The sequence below is a fragment of the Microplitis demolitor genome, chromosome 7, assembly GCF_026212275.2.
Source record: "Microplitis demolitor isolate Queensland-Clemson2020A chromosome 7, iyMicDemo2.1a, whole genome shotgun sequence".
NCBI lineage: Eukaryota > Metazoa > Arthropoda > Insecta > Hymenoptera > Braconidae > Microplitis > Microplitis demolitor.
The window spans coordinates 15,568,078-15,588,771 of NC_068551.1; the positions used below are offsets into that span (position 1 = coordinate 15,568,078).

A 20,694-nucleotide genomic window follows, 5' to 3' on the forward strand; every position below is an offset into this window, starting at 1 on the left:
TACCTATAATTAATGATTATTTAATTTTTTGTGAAATTTTCCATATTTGCTGATGAATGTTCAAGAAAATTTCAATGTAAATAAAAATTTCAAGGTCTCACCCCAGTGTGCACGTTTCGAAAAGGGAAACTTTAATATATTCTTACAAGGATATTAATCATGTTTTTCATTTCCATATTTTAAACCAGGGGATTCTTAAATAGTTTCAACAACAGCACAGTTGACTGTTTTTCTGTTAAATTGTTTATATTTTCGTTTCAAATCTCTCTTAGAATAAATGACAACTCGCATGTCGCACATTGTAATTTATCCGATTAATCTGAAAATTTAATGAAATGTTCCTAAGATATGTATCTAAGTATAAGCCTCAAGACATATTTTTTATTCATCTTTTTGAAAAAAATTATACCGTGATGATCATAGTTATCATCCCTTGTAGGAAAAAAACTATTGGCAACGGGGCCGGTCTTGGCACAATACTAGGCTACCGAGGCTCGGCCTCCCAAGTTTGGTCATAGATCCGACCAACGTTCAAGTGACAAGCCTCAGTTCGCCAGCTTTGGGCTAAGATTCAGCCAATACTCAAGTGACAAGCCTTAGTTTGCCATTCTTGGGCCAAGATTCAACAAACATTTAATTGACAATCCTTGGTTTGCCAGTCTTGGGACAAAGTTCAGCCATTACTCAAGTGACAAGCCTTGGTTTACCAGTCAAAATAACAAATGGTACCTAAAATTCTTTGACTTCTGTGAATAGCGTAGCAGCTTAATGAATAAGACGCTTGCCTACCAGCCTTGAAGGACCAGGTTCGAGACCCAGCAAATGCAAAAAAAATTAGTTTCATCGATCCACCTGATTTCTCTGTGTACAAATTTGTTTTTATATGTTACCATCACGCACATGTCTGATATTTTTTTTTTTTTTTTAATTTATTTTTAATAAGCATAAGTGCTTATTTAGCAACAGTCGTGGCACAATACTGGCTCTCGATATTGGGCCAATACTTAGATGCAGTCTTGGCACAACGCTGTCACTCAAGCTTGGCTCGGTGTTATCATTTTGATGCTTAGACAGACTTGGGCCAAGCTTGGGTTTCAAGCTTTCCCCAGAGTTAATAAGTCTTGCGCCAAGCCTCGGCCAAGCTTAGGCCTATTGTTTCTTCCTATAAGGAATCGTGTATTTTAAAAGTCCTTCTTTTAATAATTAAAATAAATATATGGATAAGAAAGGCATTCATGCGCACGTTAGCGCGCCAAAAATGAACTATGGTTGCAGTCCACGAAGCAAGCGAGTTAGCTCACTCTTTCTAAAGTATTAAAACACTGGGGTGATTTCTAATGAAAAAAAATTTCAGTACGTAAAATGTTTTAATCTGCAAAGCTCCGATTGATTCGATTATTTTTGTGGAAAATTATAAGGCATTGATTCTAGTTTTCCTGTCAAGTTCTCAATTTCAACTTTTTTTAATAAATAAAATAGACACATTCATGATAACTCCAAAAATTAAAAAAAAATCAAAATACACTGAGAGAACAATTTATTTGAGCGAAATAAGATTTGTTTCAGGCAAATAAATCCCATATTTGAATGGACCCAATCAGTATTTATTTGAGAGAAAGATGTGGTTCATTTGAATGAAATAATGATTCGTTTATAGTTAACATATCTGTATTTGGATGGTAGCACTGTGGTGTATTTTTTTTTCAACCAAGATTTGTTAACTATACACAAATATATATTTGAATAAAATAAATAATTTTGTTCAATCAAATAAATCTATTTATTTGGCTCAAATAAATTGTTATTTCAGTGTACACATGAAAAAAGAATGAATATTACATAAAATAGATTTATTTTTTACTGAACCCAGATGGTGGGCAGTAGAATAACATAATTAAAAAAGAAAAAAAAACCAAGAAAATATTTATCCACAAGCAACAAACATTAGCTCGGTAGCGGCACTTGAAAGAATTTAAGATGAAATAAATAACAACACAATAACAAACACTTTGTGCTCAGGAAAAGTTTCCTGGCAGACCGAGTTAATTAACATAACGAAATGAGTTTTCGAGTAGTGTATAGTAGTAGTGTCGTCGGATGAACCTCCAGGCGAGGACTAGAAGACATTTGAGATGCAACGTGCGGAATGGTATAAGAATAGCCTTGTCGTGTCGTAGTGTATTATATAGAGGGTAAACGAGGTCTTTAGACCATCGGGATTTGCAATGCTACAGAAAATATGCTTCGTTGGCTACATAGCAATCGTAGTAGTAGTGTCTCTCTACTATACTATCTGAACAAATAATCGTGATAAACTTTACAACACACTCAGCTAAACCAGTTGGAAGGAGCATTGATTGCTAAATTCTATTAACATAAAACCTTCCATATCAAATAATTTAATCTAAATTGGAAAAAAATTTAATTCATTTTAAAGATAATTAAAAAAACAAAAACCATCATCAAAAAAATCCTCTTCTGTAAATTATTTTTTTAATAAAGGAATCTTAATCCATTTTTAAATTTCAATCGGGGCTACAATGAATTTAATTTTCAGTTATACCTCTGTTATGAATAGTTATCAAAATATTAAAATTTTAATAGATTATAACTTAAAAAAAAAAATTTTTTTTAGGTTATTATCTATTTCAAATACATGTAAAGAAAGTCTGTCAATAATCGCTCATAAAAGATTACACAATGAGATAATTTTGATGTAATTAAAAAAAAATGAATTTTCAACAAAATATAATAAAATTATCAAGAAATTAAAACTAAAAAGGGAGTAGACAGTTAGTTAATTCCTTTTGAAGAAATCAGATGAGACGTACTTTCATAATCAAGTCTCGTTGAAAGGTAAAATCCAGAAAGTACAGTTCGTTGAGCAGGTATTATCCGTCGGAATTTAAACGTTGCGCTAGACAAGTTAATCTGTAAGAGGGGAGATATATATGTATAGTTTTCAAAAAAAAGTTGAAGGTCCAAGCTCGAGTATCTGAAGTATAAGCTTATACTTAAACCACATGGTAAAACCACCATCACTATATCACTAGTCATCCTTTTCAATTTTTTTTTTTATTACTATATATTTCTTAATGTATATATGTATGTATATATATGTATGAAGAAAAAAAAGTAGTCTTTAGTAATTCCGTTAAACTTTATATCTCTTAAGTCTTTCACTCTTGTCTTAGTAGTACCGTAAAGAAGAAAATGGTAGTACCAAACTGCTTACAAAAGTGCGGCCATTTCATCAAGCTTGACGACACGCTTCATTTAATAGCAAAAGTCTTGATGGATACAAAGGAAAACTTTATCTCTTTTCTTATAAATTTTGCACTCAAAAATTTTCTCTTTTTAATTCTTCCCTCAGTTGCTTTACAATAGACGCAAACTTTTGTGAATCTGTAGGAATTTAGGAAAATTTTTTGTGATTGTCTTTTTTGTTTTAATTTCTTCAACACAAAAAATACAAATTATAAAAAGTCGTGTTATGTTTCTTAAAGATGTAAAGCATTTACGACCAAGATTTTAATCAAACTTTGTTAAATATTCTCATTTTCACAAACTTTATAAATACGTAGATATGTATATAGAAGGCAGCATTTAAGTACTTATACGGGTATTTTCATCTATACGAAGTACTTGGGTAAACGTCTTAACCAAAACTCGTAGTTTGAAGTAGCAAGCCTCTGTAGTATGATTTGTAGGTCATAATAAAGTTTTGTAAGATCAAGTTTTCGAGGTGAAGTTAAGAAAAAAATGAATTATCACGGTTTTCAAATATCAATCGACCTCAACTTAGGTTATAATTTAATTTAAAAACTTTTGTTATTCAATCTTTTTGTTTAAAAATAAAATTATCATTCTTAATAACAATTCTCATAACAGAAGTGAACTAAATTTTGATGATTATTATTTAAAATATTTTTAATTTATTGATTATATAAAAAAAAAATTGAAATCTGTTTTTTTTTTAACAATATTTATTTAAAAATCAGTTCTATAAAGATTTTGATGAATAAAAATAAATTGTTATTTATTAAAATATCAAAGAGATATTTTCATTATATCTGGAGGTAATTCAAATGATGAAATTATTATTCTATATTTAAATCTCTCTCTGCGGTTCAAATAGTCGATGGAGCAATTAATGGCGACAATGATATTAAATTTATATTGAATAATGGTGATGTTTATTACCTTGTTTCAATTAACGAAATAAAGCATTTGATTTTATTTTAATTAAAATAAAGCAATTAAATTATCACTGAAACTACAAAGATATTAAAATTAAAAGTCAATTTTTGTATTTCAACTAATAATTATCAAAAATGACAAAACTTTTTTGCACTTTTTTCTTATAAATATATAAAGTATATACTAAACTAAAATTCATGAAAATGTAACAAGACACACTAATTAATGAATCTCAGCGCTTATTTAAAAAACCAAAGTCCCATAAAAAAGAATAAAAGATTTTTATTAAAAATTCAGATAATATAAATGAATAAATGAAATTTTTTTCAACTTTACGATTAATCTTTGACTGAAATTAGTTTAATGTGAAAATTGAAATTTTATAACTAACAATAATTTCTATTGATTTTTTTCTTTAAAATTTAAATTGCATGAATAAAATTTACGTAAATACGCTTATTTCATTGAACGAAAATCATAGTAAGAAAAAAACGCAAATACAAGTAATTGTTCATTAGAACACTGTTTGCTAAATATATATACCCAATAAAAATTTGTATAGTGAGTAGAATAAAAAGTAATCCTCCTTGATAACATACAGATAAAATTTCATCAATCATTAGTTTAGTACGTGATTCTGCAATTGCTAATTAACAAACAAAAAAATTAGCTAAATTTCAATACAATACAGACTACTGAGTTTGATACATTGATATTCAAAGTCGACGAAGCGTTTCTAGCTATACTGAGTAATTTTGCCGATTCAAAACACGATTCGAACGAGCTACATTGCTACTCATACACCATTCTACTATTTATAGTATAATAGTAGCATATGTATGAATGTATGTACGTATACATATAGAAGTATGTGTAAAATAGTAAATGAGAATAAAAGTGAGACAGAAAGTCAAACGATAGAGTCACGAAAGAACGAGAAGTGATTGGAATTATTCTAGTTCGTTGCGAATCGCAGCTAATTCAACCGGCCGAGAAAACACGTGTCACAGGGTCCAAATTAGTTACGTGAATCTCGCAATCAGCAAAGTGCTCACATCTTTCCCTCTTTTTTTCCTCTCTCCCTCTTGTTCTCTTTCTTCTTTATTCCCTCTTTAATTTCTGTTAGTTTATATATCTCTATGTTACTCACGCAATTTCATTTATCCTCTTTGTCACATTTTCATTCTCTCTTCCATTCTCTTGTTTTACTAGTTCTCATCAGTCGCTTTAGAATTTTGAGCCGCACACGTCTATCGACCATTTTTAAAATCCTAACGCTTGACCTTTCAACCCGACTTCCGGACTATTCAACTTTTCAAACGTTCACCGCATGCCACTGACATTAACATCAGAGCAATTAACCGAATTTCAGTTTTAACATAAAAGTCAAATGTTTTAATTAGAAAAATAAAAAAAAAATAAAACAAAATAAAAAGTTAAATTCGTATCCACTTAAATACTCTAATTTCTTTTTTTCTTTTTCTGAAAAAATGCACAAGCTTTTTTCTTTGTAAGTAATTGAATTAATTTTTTTACATTTTAATTTCTTCATAATTGAAATAAATAAATTTAACTTTTTCGCGCACTCACAAATTACGAGTTTTCAAATTTAAGATATTATAAGTTCTATAAATTGATGAAAAAAATTTAAATACATGACATTTTAATGAATTACTTCCCTTGATAATTTTTCCATTAATTTAGAGTAAAAAAAAAATATTCACTTACCTCTGAAGAGTAATAGGAGTAGCACAAAAATGATTTGATGCATGATAAAAAATCTACATCAAAAGTCTATTGAAACTGTTCTGACCCAAAATTTATATTGTTTTTATAACATATAGTTTGTCACAATATTGCAGAAAAAAATTTTAAAGATCCCGTAAAATTGTCATTAAACTTAGTATTAATGTATGAAAAAAAAATAAAATAATTTATTAAATGAAAATCACAAGTTATTAAAACTTCGCGTCCACAAAAAAGCTCTGAGAGCAGGTATAATTTTAAGGGTTGAAGTTGCGCGGGCGAAGTCTCGCCTCAAACTGCGTCCAACTCGCGCTTGCTCTACTGTGTTTCGACGGCTACTGAATGTACCCCTCTTTGCGTATGATGCATACCAACCAAACGATATCATCCCTCCTCTAATACTCACTACCTTTGTACACAGCTTTTGGTATTTACATTAATACACCCTCTAATATATTGTTCAGTTAAACTTGCACATTAGATAAAGAGTACAATTCAAAATTAAATTCGTGCTATAAATGTATAATAAAATGTATCGAATACATAAAATTGCATCCATTTTTTATTTTATCTGTCTGTTTTTTCTTCATATTTAATGCGATTATAAATTAAATATCTTTTATATCACTTTGTCGAATAAAAAATTTATATATCTCCGGGATGAAACTCATTTACTCGACACAATCTGATTAATAACGACAAATCAGTAAAGTTTTACGCTTACTTTAAAAGTCTAATACTCTCCTCATTTCTCGTTTAATTTATTTTTTTCAATTTATTTATTTATTTATTTTTTTTTTTTTATCAAATTGGATGAAGGAAACTTTTTATACGTCATGTAGTAAACTTTTTGTTTTGTTTATCTACAATATTCAAAGTCTTTCTGTTAGCTGATTCATTTAAAACCTTTGTTTTGATTTCCATGTTGTTAATAGTTTTTTTTTGTATATTTTACTTAGCAGCCCTTTGTATTTTTTAGTTCATCAACAAATTTGTATATTTTTAGACTTCAACAGTTGTTAACAAAACGTTCTAGAAATCACATTTTGATTCAAACGAGTTATAAAATGTGTTTAATATTTCATCGTTAAATGCAGTTAAATTTGAAATGGAAAAAAAAAACCAATTAAATTATTTATTTATTTTGTTAATATTATAATTATGAATTTATTCATAACTCGTGATTTATGACACGTTGAGTTATGTCCATAAATTAAACTATACCCTCGTCTTTATGCTTTTTAATTTGTCACTGTCATCAACGTCTAAAACTTCAATCCCGGATTATCAGCAACTCATTATGGAAATTTCGGGCATGTTATTTCAGATCAAAAACATCCAGATACATTAAGATTTCACAGGATCACTCATCGCATAATCAAATTTTCCATAATAAATTTCTGAAACTTTATACCTCATTAAACTAAAAAATTTTTCGTCACATTTGACATCATGTTAAATTTAAAAAAATAATAATAATAATAAAAACTTTGAATAAACATATTTATCTTTATTTAAATTTATGGCTAAACTTGAATCGTTACAATAAACAAAAAAAAATATAAACTGAAAAAGTAAAAATAAAAACAGTAATACACAAGATAATAAAAGTTAAAAAACCGTATGATCAAGAAATAAAACTGCTGGGGTTACCAGAAATAATTTAAAGAAAAATGTTGGCAGTATTGAACTCCTTTACTGGTTATATGGATTTGAAAGTTTCCTGGCAACATTGGAGTCCCGATGTTTCACAAAAGTTTTATATTATCTTTTCTATATTCCAGGAAAACCTTGTGTAATACTCTATTCAAGAAACGCCCAACTCTTTTTTCTTTACCCCACAGATTTAATAATTTACAGCTCTGATCTTAACTATCTTTTTTCCCATATTTCAATATCATTTCATTGTTTTCTATTTTTTTTACTATTCGCATTTAATAACATTAACTTTAAAGCTCAAGCTAATCTTTAACAAAAATTTTGGTCGAAGATTACTGAAGATAAAAAAATTATTAGAGAAAAATGCTTATTACAGTTCCTTTATTAGTATTGCAAGTTGGAATTAACGAATAAATTTACTATACATATTTATAGGATATCTAACTTATTAAAAATTCAATGTATTTATAATTCTTATTTAATTTAAAGTTATCGTGCATCTTGATTACAATATTGAAAATTAGTGAATGGTCTCGCCGAAGTTACATTGTAATTTGTTATAATTTTTGTTTTTTTGCGTTAGTTTATTTTATATTTAATGTATAATGAATCAAAAGATAAACATCAAGTCGAAATTAGATTGTCTTTATAGCCACTATTTCTTGTTTGGAGGCGGGAAACAGCTTCGTAAACTGCACCTACAAAGTTTGCCTTTCTCTCCATTCGTTGTTGTCTCCCACGAGCAGCCCAATATAGACCCTGACGTCCTTACCCCTTTGCCTACAACTGGGCCAACTTGAGTGGCATGATTAGATACAAACTACTGCTACTAACTCCATATCAAGTTAACCCTATTATTTTGGCAAGCTTGGCTTCTCAAGCTGTGTGTTATATGTCGAGTCATAAATTATCTGAAGTTATACACTAGATAATTAATAATCAATATTATTTATCAAAGTGTGTAAAAACATATTGACTGCATTTTTGTATTATCAATTTGAATAGTTACTTAAATAATTTTTAAATGGAGAATTTACAATACTCTTACATATGATTTAATTATTAGTCTGGCTAGTTCTACTCGTACTGGATCAAAAGTTATGAAATTTGATTGAATTTGTTTAAGCATTTGTCAGAATAGTGTTCAATAAAAACCATTTTATATTTATTATTTTTACAATCTGTTTATTTTTATTTACTACTTGAATGGATATTCTTTATAACCAGATCTATCCTACCGTAAAACTATTATTTATTCAACTCCTAAAAGGAAACTTTAATTGATAAAAAAAAACATTCTGAGGTGTTGTAGAGATTAAGTTTATAAATATTTTATGAAGAATTTACAAGTATTTGAGTATTTTGTATTTTTGCTGTTGAAATGCGATCTTTTAAATATTTGGATACCAGTTGTGCTGTCTACTTTACCTAGATTAAGTTAAGGTTTATTATATTAGTATTTCCCCAAATTTTATGATCCCTACTGTAACCGTAGACTAGAGGCTATAGATATATTGTGAGCAACCAATAGTAGAGATTACTTTAAACCACACTTCCTTCTCTTTCTTCATCATGACCTTTTCGATTGGACATTTTATTTCTAGTGTATCATTTTTTCTTTAACACCTACTAATAATTATAACAATACCCTTTAAATGAGATAAATTTAATTAAATCTGGCGCTCGTGCGTGTGCACCTACGACTCGTGTTAAGAACATTGTGCTTCCCGGATAAAGACTCACCTAACCCCGACTCGCTATGCAATGTACTATTGTTCTACTTCTTCAAAATATTTATTGAAGAATAAAAATTATCCAAAAACTTATTCAAAAGTTATCAAAGATAAAACAGAAAGTTATGCAAACATTCTTTATATAATGAGTGAAGTTTGAAAATTTCGTATAATAATAAAGAAAATAATGTTGAAAGCAGTAACTTTGTATTAATAAAAAATTATATATAAATTAGTTGTAAGCCCTAAAAGTTTTATTAACAAAAAACAGCCATACGAAACCAAAAACACAACTTTAAAACTCAACGGTTCGTCTTTAGAACCATAAATTATAAGATTAGTCCGTGCTTTCAAAGTTCGGTCCACATCTGCGACAACTAAATTTTGTTTTTTTTTTTTTTAATAAGACTTTTGGTGTCATAAATAATATAAACAGAATGTCTCAAGTATCCATAAAAGCTTATAAGAGTGAAGTGAAAAAAAAATTTCTGTAATCCTTAAACCTTTAAAATTTTTGAGTGGAATCAGTCTGAATTCTATGCTCGGAAATTGCAGATCGTGTATTTGTTGTCACCAAAGTTTATTTAAAATTAAATATTATTTCGTTTTTAACAAATTTTTTGGATAAAATCGACAGTTATTGTAAATATAAAGTGAATAAATAGGTACTGAAATGATCAATATTCGTTTAATTTGTCGGACTTCTCAATCAATCACAATGTTTGATAAGTGAGTAAGTTTCATTTTTTTTTCCTTGTCTTTTCTTATGTCACTAAAAACTTTCCTAAACCTCCACACTCATAGAAAAATTTCACAGCATTTAAAAATATTCCTTAGTATTTAAGGAATTATTTCTTAAATATCATTTCTTTGGATTTAACGAATATTTCTTGAATAGTAAGAAATATTTTTAAATGTCAAGAAATTCTTCTATCAGTATAGATAATTAAGTTTCATTTTCTGAATTAAATCGATCGTTATACACAATACCTTAAAAAACTTAACGATTGGAGTAGATGGAGTTTATATACTTAATTTACCTACCGATAATAATTAAAATTAGCATTAATGTATTAAGCTGCGTAAAGGGCGATTAGTACTAAAATATGTAACTACCATATTCATCCATCTACATGCCGGCGTAGTTAATTTTTCTCAACGTCGTTCAGTTGACGTAACTTGGCAACTTATCTCGATTTTCTAAAATCTTTATTGCACTGAAAAAAAAAATTTTTTTCTGAACTAGAAACAAATAGTTAAATAAGACTTCCACTATAAACTGCAGTTTTATCAACTGATATAATATTGTTGACCGTAACAGAAAAGTATAGCTGAGATGACTATTTATTAGTAAATTTACCTATTTTCAATTCAGCATGAGCAAAAGCGTTCGATTACAACAATTACAAAGTAATCATAAAAAATATAGTGTATGACTCAGGATGAAATACGATTTCAGACTACGAGTGATATCAGCCCTCGCCTGTGGTTCGTGCAACCAAATTCACCCTAGTTTGGAATCGTCTTGTTTTATCCCTTGTCACACAATATACGATTGCTGAATTGATAAAAAAAAATTAAATTCCTCGGAATAAGTACTATTCTTTTCACGGAAGAATTTTCGTATGCTCTAACTAAGAAAAAAAAGTAGCTTAAAGCAAGAGAAAAATTTCTTGAGAAAAAAAAATATATATTAAGAAGTGAAAAGTCGCAGGTACTAGACAACAGCAACGGGAGAAGTTCAGTGCTCGCTCCAAGATAGAGGCCAACCATTTTTGTCGTCCCTGGTAAAAAATATATTTCATAACTCTTATATTCCAAATTTGAAAGCAATTCTGGTACGGATACTTCTCTGTTATTCGACAGAATGATTAGTGCTATTTTTAATGGTAAACACTTATGGAATTTTTTATAATGTATGAATTACTTAATATTACTATTAGTAATGATATTATATTGGAAAAAAATCAATATATATATATATATATATATATATTAGGGTGCTTCGTTTGAAACAACAATTTTTTTTTTCTGGTCTATCGATGGAATAATGTTCTAAACATTTGAAAAAAAAATTCTCACCAAAAATGAGCTCTTAATTTTAATTTTAAGTACTCGCTAAATGAATTTGAAATTTTCCCATTTAATTAACATGTAAATTTTGATTTTTATTTTTTCAATTATCTATAGCTCCGCGGCATTGCAAGATATTAAGTCACTATTGGCGGAATTAACAGAGGAATCCTTCCTCTTTAAAAGTGCTTGTAGCAAATTTACATTTTGTAACTGACCTCACTGGTAAAAAATCTTAAAGTCCATTTTTTCTTAAATTTCATGGTTTTTTTTTATTTAATCGCAAACAACTAACTTTAGAACAAAATCGTTCAGGACTTTTTTTGTAGAGAACTTTATTCTCGACAAAAAAGGTTATTTAGTCCATTACCGTAGAGCTAGTAGTTTCCGAGATAAATCTAATTAAATATCTTAAAATTTGAGATATTGCTGTTTCATCCATGATTTTAGTATTTTTTTTATGAAATTATGACTATAGAAACATATCATGTATCAGAGTAAAGTATGAAAATACATATTACACATTTATATGCAATTATAAAAAGTATGAAACAATTATCTTTGTATTGAGAGAGGTAGTAATTAAAAAAAACTTCCGATGGTCAAACAAAGACATTTAGGTTATGATAACAAAATATGGAAGTAAGTGTAATAGGAGACAGTTTCGTATTACTGGACATATTTTTGATGATATAGTAACCAGGAAATATTATATATTTCGTCGGCCATAATTTTATAAAAAAGTACTATACTATAATCGTGGATAAAACAGCGATATCTCAAATTTTGAGATATTTAATTAGATTTATTTCGGAAACTACTAGCTCTACGTTAATGGACTAAATAACCTTTTTTGAAGGGATTAAAATTCTTTATCAAAAAAGTCCTGTACAATTTTGTTCTAAAGTTAGTGTTTTGCGAGTAAATAAGAAAAAAAAAACCATGAAATTTGAAAAAAAATTGGTTTTAAATTTTTTTACGAGTGAGGCCGGTTACAAAACATAAATTAGATACAAGCACTTTTAAAGAGGAAGAATTCCTCTGTTATTTCCGCCTAATAGCGAGTTAATATCTTGCAATGCCACGGAGCTATAGATAATTGAAAAAAAAAAAAAAAAAAAAAAAAAAAAAAAAAAAAAAAAAAAAAAAAAAAAAAATCAAAATTTACATGTTAATTAAATGGGAAAATTGCAAATTTATTTAGCGAGTACTTAAAATTAAAGTTAAGAGTTTATCTTTTGTGAGAATTTTTTTTCACATGTTGAGAACATTATTCCATTGATGGACCAGAAAAAAAAAATAGTCGTTTCAAACAAAGCACACTAATATATATATATAAATATATATTACTATAACTAAACATTAACCGTTTATAAAAAAAAATTAACCTACGTATTATTTAGTTTCGATAAGTACCTGTTTAACATTATTAATGTTTCATACATAATAAATATAAAAAATCAATTAATAAATAGAAAGGTATGTATAAATAAGTATCATAGATAAGTGAAAGCAAAAAATGATAAGAAAATGTGGTACTTTAATCATCGACAAAATTGGTTCAATTGGGCATTTAACTAATCGATAGGTAGTATGTTTTGATTTGATGGTAACATTTTGATATACTAAATCCTTTAAAAACTTGACAATGAAAAAAGTTAATTGAAAAAAAGATTGCATCGACCGGGACTTGAACCCGGGTCGCCCGCGTGGCAGGCGAGCATCATACCCCTAGACCACCGATGCGAACGAGTACCTGTTTCCATACAGTACGACAAGTATTACTTGCGGAAAAATGAATTTCTTATCATTTAAATATTGTATTCTAGCATCATTAAATCGTAAAAGCAACATAATAGTAAGCTATAAACAGCAATAATTCAATTGTATATTATTGCTTCAATTATTTATATGAATAATCTACTGATTCAATAAAAGAATAATTAGTGATGTGGATAACCTGTACAAAGCTATACAAATTCTCAACAAGCAGTCCACCCTAGCCCTACGATGGCTAACAATTCACCGGGCACTAGCTTGGCTAATTATAAAGAACTAGATATTGAAACTCTTCAGCAATTAAAAGAGTTCAAATTATTATACGAAACTAATAATTTTCCGCCATTATACGAAAAAGCACAACAAATGGTGCCTAAACCAAAGACAAACGCGGTAAAACGCAAGGTTACGGCTACTTGGTTGACTTGGACAAGGCATTTGATACAATCTTGCTTGTGGACTGACGTATATACCAATAGGAAATAACTTTCCAGAATATTTAATTGAACTAATATGGACAATGACAAGTAAAATAACATTCTACATCTAGAATGCCAAGTTGACATCAAAAATAAAATTCGAAAGCAAAGGACTACAGCAGGGTACAGTCAACTTACCCACGCTTTTAAATAAATAAACCTTGTGCAGAATGAGTTTGGATGGCTAAACTTTGTACTATTAAGGAAAGATTGCAAAATTTGAAAAAATGTTACTGAAAATTAGAAATTGATCTTATAGAAGGGGCTTACGAAAATTTGGTGGCTGATCTTGAAAGATCTAGACAACAAGTTAACGAGTTAGAAGAATCGATAAAAATATTAGAAAATAGATGTCAAGTTGAAGCAACATCTAGCAGCCAATTAGCAAGATATCAAAGAAGAATGAGAAGAAATGAAGTCCCGAAAGGGGTTGCGAACGTCTTACTTTTTTTTTTTTTTATAGAAAGACTTATCATGTGGCTCAAAATCTTCACGAGCCACATCCTCAATGCATTGAAATTGAACAAGAACAACAACCCCTATTCAATAGCAAATGTAGATGATTTAACCATCTACGTAGCAGCGAAATATCCAAGAATAATAAAGGAGCTACTAAAATCGCCTAAAAATAAAAGAAATAACTACTACGTTAGATGAAATTTACGAGTTAACCCAGGGAAATATATAACTATTGTATTTAGAAAACCAGCAAGATTCATCACTAAGGCGAAAGAAATAAGCAATGATAATTTCGCCATTGAACTTACCACCCTGAAACAAGGAAGAAAATTATGACATCAACCAAGGGCATGGTGAAATGCTTGGGCATAAACGTCGACCATCCTGTCAAATGCATCAAACAAACAGACTGCCTGCTGATGGAAGCAAGAAATACATACAGATCCCTAAGCAGACTTTTTTATAACAGCGTTATTAGCTCCCGTGTAAAAGTGATCTGCAGTCAATTACTGATAAAACAGTTGTTGACATATGTGGCACCAATATGCTAGAAGATCGGCGAGGCGAAATTGAAGAAAGTGAGCCAAAATAATATGCTACCACTTACTTATCAGTAGGTGGATCGATTAAACCAACACGTCATCAAAGCGGCAAGTGACACAGTGACTACACTATATATATATATATATATGTAAATAGTATAAATAGCCACTCCTAAAACCGCTCGAATAACCCAAGCTCCCAGCCCATTCACTCCCCTTCTCCCATAAAATTAATCAGATGGCCAAACACAATTAATAGTGATTGATTCTTTTCTAGAAGTTTTTAATACTTTTATATATTATTTTTTATATATCACCACTCTATTAAAGACATGGTCAAATACCTTTCTTACATATATTCTATTATTATCATAAGGACAAACAAGTTTTTACACAATGTCTTTAGCACTTGCATCCAGCTAGTGCATACACGCCTCAAACTCGTGCTGAAGCCACTGCAGATAACAAAAAATAGCTAACTTATTTCACTCGTTACGCACTCTACTACTATTCATGTTAATAGGCGTTCTTAATTTTGTCTCTCATATGTCCAAGTAGGCGAACGGTATTATCTTTGTTGTACTAATACAGTAATCAAAAACTTCGGCCGAGTTTTTTTCTCGAACAAACGAATATTATCAAAAAATTAGTAGAACATCAATATGCAGTCTGTAGTTTGTATTTAAAGATTTTATTTCCCAGAAAAACTCAGCCGACGCTATCTAATAAGCATTGCTAATGTAGCTAAGTAAAAATCATTTTCTCTAGTGCTTGAAATGGATAGTTACCTTTTGTGCTTGAAATGGTAGTTATCTTTTGGATTCATCCATGATTGATTTTGATCATTTTGGTAGACTGTTTCTTTCGTAAAGAAGCTCAGTATCTAGTCAGATTTTATATATTATAGCAAGAAGAAAGAAATAAATGAGTATAGTACTCAAGGCACTAATCTACCACAGAGAAGCTGAGTGTTATGTTGAGATTTTGAACTTTATGAACACTAATAAGGTTTTAGATTGAACTGTACGCTCAGATCTTTCACGTACGGTATAGGAACAAAAACTAGTTCTCATCGGTGTTTTTTTTTGATTGAAAAGTATAATTTTATTTCTCACTAGACGGTTTACATTATTTTTAAGTATAAAATTATCAAAAGAAGACTTATCCTAAGTATATTAGTTAGTTTTGGTATATTACCACATGATAGATCGTGTCAAAATATATTAGTTGATATCATAGTAATATCTGTTCCATTGAGGTTCAGTTTACTTTATAGTAAAGTATTATAGCTAAGAATGTAGAAAAATAGAATTATCACTCTGTCATTTCGCTGGGTGAGATTTTTGATGGATCAAATTAAGCTTTTATCACAAAGCATACGAACATTTTCTTCTTTATCGAACACTACTTTGGTAGATTTCATACTATCCTCATTAGTATCGCGTATATAAAACTTTGCTAATGCATTGAAAAATTATGTATTATGTTGTTTTTAAGTCAAATAAATTATTATGTTGTTCATATCTTGTCAACGGCCATACCATGCTGAATTCGCCAGTTCTCGTTCCTCGGTCGTATAATGGACATTATCCCCGCCTGTCACGCGGGAGACCGGGGTTCGATTCCCCGCCGGGGAGGAAACATTTTTTTATATCAGAATTTTTTAACCCCATTTTTTCTCCGATGTCAATAACTATAACTAAATAGAAAAAATTCTATACATATAAAGCAAGATATTTTTATATAAACATATTCATGCTAAAACTTATGAACTTCGCAATGCGAGCCAATGGGCCTTTTTGTAATTTCTTAGGCTTATAAAGCAAAAAAAACATATATTTTGTTTATTTATGTAACAAAAACTTTTGTAATATTTTAATGGGTTGAATAAACACTTCAAAATCAAAATCAAAATCACCAGTTCTCGTCTGATCACCGTAGTTAAGCAGCATTGATCGGGGTTAATACTTGAATGGGTGACCGCTTGGGAACACCACGTGCTGTTGGTATTTCTTTATTTTGAAATTTGTATTTACTAAAGACAAAATTTATATTCTTTTATACGAATTGAAAAATAATTTTTTTTTAACCTGCAATTTTCAATTAGTCTATAAAATTTTGAATAATATTCGTTAATAGACAATATAGTAGGGAGTACTAAAATAAATTGAAAAAAATTTTCGTCGAATTTTGGGTAAAAAAACAATACACGAAAAAAAATTTACATAAATCCTTGTGATAAGATAAACCGGTGTTTATCATAATTGAATGTAGTTTAATCATAACCAAAATTAGTCAAATCCCGAATTATGTTCGTCGTACTTTGTCAACGGCCATATCATGCTGAATTCACCAGTTCTCGTCTGATCACTGAAGTTAAGCAGCATTGAGCGTGGTTAGTACTTGGATGGGTGACCGCTTGGGAACACCACGTGCTGTTGGCATTTCTTTTTTTTGAAATTTGTATTTACTAAAGACAAAATTTATATTCTTTTATACGAATTGAAAAATAATTTTTTTTTAACCTGCAATTTTCAATTAGTCTATAAAATTTTGAATAATATTCGTTAATAGACAATATAGTAGGGAGTACTAAAATAAATTGAAAAAAATTTTCGTCGAATTTTGGGTAAAAAAACAATACACGAAAAAAAATTTACATAAATCCTTGTGATAAGATAAACCGGTGTTTATCATAATTGAATGTAGTTTAATCATAACCAAAATTAGTCAAATCCCGAATTATGTTCGTCGTACTTTGTCAACGGCCATATCATGCTGAATTCACCAGTTCTCGTCTGATCACTGAAGTTAAGCAGCATTGAGCGTGGTTAGTACTTGGATGGGTGACCGCTTGGGAACACCACGTGCTGTTGGCATTTCTTTTTTTTGAAATTTGTATTTACTAAAGACAAAATTTATATTCTTTTATACGAATTGAAAAATAATTTTTTTTAACCTGCAATTTTCAATTAGTCTATAAAATTTTGAATAATATTCGTTAATAGACAATATAGTAGGGAGTACTAAAATAAATTGAAAAAAATTTTCGTCGAATTTTGGGTAAAAAAACAATACACGAAAAAAAATTTACATAAATCCTTGTGATAAGATAAACCGGTGTTTATCATAATTGAATGTAGTTTAATCATAACCAAAATTAGTCAAATCCCGAATTATGTTCGTCGTACTTTGTCAACGGCCATATCATGCTGAATTCACCAGTTCTCGTCTGATCACTGAAGTTAAGCAGCATTGAGCGTGGTTAGTACTTGGATGGGTGACCGCTTGGGAACACCACGTGCTGTTGGCATTTCTTTTTTTTATTCTTGCATTTGCTAAACACTACAATTGTATTTTTTTTTTATTTTTTGCTAATCGAAAATAGTTTTTTTTTTTTTTCCAGTATGCCATTTTCAATGAAATTACATATTATTAGATACATCTCATTAGTACATAAGTTGATCAACTAAAACATGATTTCATTGAAAATTCTACTGAATTTTAAGTAAAAAAAAAAATAAGCCTTATCACTTGACATTTGATGAGAGTTCGTATAAGATGAGATTTACTCATAAAAACAACTGTTGCTTGTGTACACTAATTTTTTGAATAGCTGATGATGAACAAAAAAAATTTACTTGATTTTATTTCTAATTGAGTTGAATGAATTTAAATGAAAATAATAATTAAAAAAAAATTATACAAATATATACAAGAATTATAATATAAGAACTCGATACAGTGCTGATATCAGGTAATCTAGTGCTAGTATGTTTTATTGCACTAGCGGTTTTTTTTTTAAACTTACCTGATATTTTATATTGTTTCTATGATTATTCAAGTTCACTGCGCATATACTGCAAATGATAATTACAAATTTCATCGGAGCTGTTAATAGTTGTGTAACATTGATAAAATTAGATGTCTGCTATGAACCATCAGCCGTTGGGAATAACCATCAAAACGTGAATCTCTTTTGAACAAATAGCATACAAATATTTTCTTCTTTAACGACCGATACTTTGGTAGATTCCATACAATCCTCAATGGTATCGCGTATATGAAACTTTGCTACTGTAAGTAAAATTATGTATTGTATTAGTCTTAAACTTGATGAATACTTCGGCTTAACTCATTCAAATAACTAATACAATTCATGATTTTTTACACAATATTGAAAAATATCGATAATTAATGTATAATATAACTAATCATAATAAAGAGTATCCAATTGTCAAATAATGTTGATCGTACTTTGTCAACGGCCATATCATGCTGAATTCACCAGTTCTCGTCTGATCACTGAAGTTAAGCAGCATTGAGCGTGGTTAGTACTTGGATGGGTGACCGCTTGGGAACACCACGTGCTGTTGGCATTTCTTCTTTTTTTATTCCTGCATTTGCTAAACACTACAATTATATTTTTTTTTGCTAATCGAAAATAGTTTTTTTTTTTTCCAATATGCCATTTTTAATTATATCACATATTATTAGATACATCTTATAAGCACATAAGTTGATCAATTAAAACCTTATTTTATTGAAAATTCTAGTCAATTTTAAGTAAAAAAATTAAGTCTTATAACTCGACATATGATAAGAGTTTGTATAGAATGAGATTAACTCGTAAAAACAACTGTCGCTTGTGTACATTAATTTTTTGAATGGTTGATGATAAACAAAAAAAAATTTCACTTGATTTTGTCTTTAATCAAGTGGAATGAAATCGAATGACAATAATAATTAAAAAAAAAAAAATAAAATCATATAAATATGTACAACATTTATAATATACGATTTCGATCCGATGCTGATATAAGGTAATCTAGTGCTAGTAAATGTTTTATTGGACCAGCGATTTTTTTTTAAATCTTACCTGATAATTTAAATTGATTCTATGATTATTCAAGTTCACTGCGCATATAGAGATGCGAGCGGTCCTGTCATTGACTTTTTTTTTGGTCATCGGACGGTCACAGGACCGTCACATGACCATTTTTTAAATGATGGACCAAGCAAGCGAAAATGCTGCCATCCAGTGACTATATCAATACTAATATTTAATGCTTAAAAATCGAATGAAAATACATTTTATGCAATGGTTTAAATAATTAAAATGAATACAAACATTCTCTACAAGATATAAAATATTATTTATTAAAAAAAAAGATATCGTTATTAACCTTGAATATGAAGCTATATGAAACTTTAAAAATAAAGATGTAATAATAACTATTAAATAAAGTAACTTTTGTGATAATAATAATATGATGTATGTCATTTCATATTTATTGCATCATTTAATGGTTAAAAGTTACTTTGAAAGACAGTTTTTGAATGGTACATGAAAAAATTATTTTTATTCGTCTTTGAAATGATTACCTGTACAAGCTAAAACTTGAATATCTCGGTAAATTTCGGTAATACAATAATCGATTTCTTTAATAGTTTTTATTTAAGAATAAATTATGATTGAAAATTTTCGTCACAAACGCCTATATAGATTCAAAAGACCAAATTCATGACGGTTCTTAATGTGACCGTAAATTTTGCAATGATTCCAAAAAATGCTTTATTAAAAAATTCTGTCAAAAACGTCTATATAGATGCAAAAGGCGAAATTTGAGACCGTTTGAAACATGACGGTCATTCCAGCATCACAGAATTTCTTTAAAATTCTGTGACGGTCTTATGACCGTGTCCTGACCAAAAATAAAAATGTCGGTCATTCCGCATCTCTATGGGCATATACTGCAAATGGTAATTACAAATTTCATCGGAGCAGTTAATCGATGTGCAACATTGATAAAATTAGATATCTGCAATGAACCATCAGCCGCGGGCAATTACCATAAAAACGTGAATCTGTTTTTAACAAATAGCATACAAATATTTTCTTCTTTAACGACCACTACATTGGTAGATTCCATACAATCCTTAATGGTATCGCGTATGTGGAACTTTGCTAATGTAAGTAAAATTATGTATTGTATTGGTCTTAAACTTGATGGCTACTTAGGC

At 29.2% G+C, this 20,694-nt stretch overlaps 1 protein-coding gene and 6 non-coding genes across 8 annotated transcripts in view; 5 read left to right on the plus strand and 2 right to left on the minus strand.

Annotated features, from left to right (window-relative positions):
* LOC103572228 (kin of IRRE-like protein 2) overlaps nucleotides 1-6,224 on the minus strand; it is a 139,373-nt gene extending 133,149 nt beyond the window's left edge. For both annotated transcript variants that reach the window (XM_053740684.1, XM_008550720.2), the window contains exon 1: nucleotides 5,929-6,224. Coding sequence is in view for 1 of the 2 variants with exons in the window: in XM_008550720.2 (XP_008548942.1) it covers nucleotides 5,929-5,971 (43 nt within the window). In the remaining variant the exon portion in view is untranslated. The remainder of the gene's footprint in view (nucleotides 1-5,928) is intronic.
* Nucleotides 6,225-13,086: 6,862 nt separating this feature from the next.
* On the minus strand, nucleotides 13,087-13,157 carry Trnag-gcc (transfer RNA glycine (anticodon GCC)). Its single transcript has one exon. It is a non-coding gene; the product is annotated as a tRNA-Gly (tRNA).
* A 3,078-nt stretch (nucleotides 13,158-16,235) lies between these two features.
* Trnad-guc (transfer RNA aspartic acid (anticodon GUC)) lies at nucleotides 16,236-16,307 on the plus strand. Its single transcript has one exon. It is a non-coding gene; the product is annotated as a tRNA-Asp (tRNA).
* Nucleotides 16,308-16,995: 688 nt separating this feature from the next.
* On the plus strand, nucleotides 16,996-17,114 carry LOC128668299 (5S ribosomal RNA). The gene has a single exon (XR_008404060.1). It is a non-coding gene; the product is annotated as a 5S ribosomal RNA (ribosomal RNA).
* A 316-nt stretch (nucleotides 17,115-17,430) lies between these two features.
* LOC128668310 (5S ribosomal RNA) lies at nucleotides 17,431-17,549 on the plus strand. The gene has a single exon (XR_008404071.1). It is a non-coding gene; the product is annotated as a 5S ribosomal RNA (ribosomal RNA).
* Nucleotides 17,550-17,864: 315 nt separating this feature from the next.
* Nucleotides 17,865-17,983, plus strand: LOC128668318 (5S ribosomal RNA). Its single transcript, XR_008404079.1, has one exon. It is a non-coding gene; the product is annotated as a 5S ribosomal RNA (ribosomal RNA).
* A 947-nt stretch (nucleotides 17,984-18,930) lies between these two features.
* On the plus strand, nucleotides 18,931-19,049 carry LOC128668328 (5S ribosomal RNA). Its single transcript, XR_008404089.1, has one exon. It is a non-coding gene; the product is annotated as a 5S ribosomal RNA (ribosomal RNA).
* Nucleotides 19,050-20,694: the final 1,645 nt, after the last annotated feature.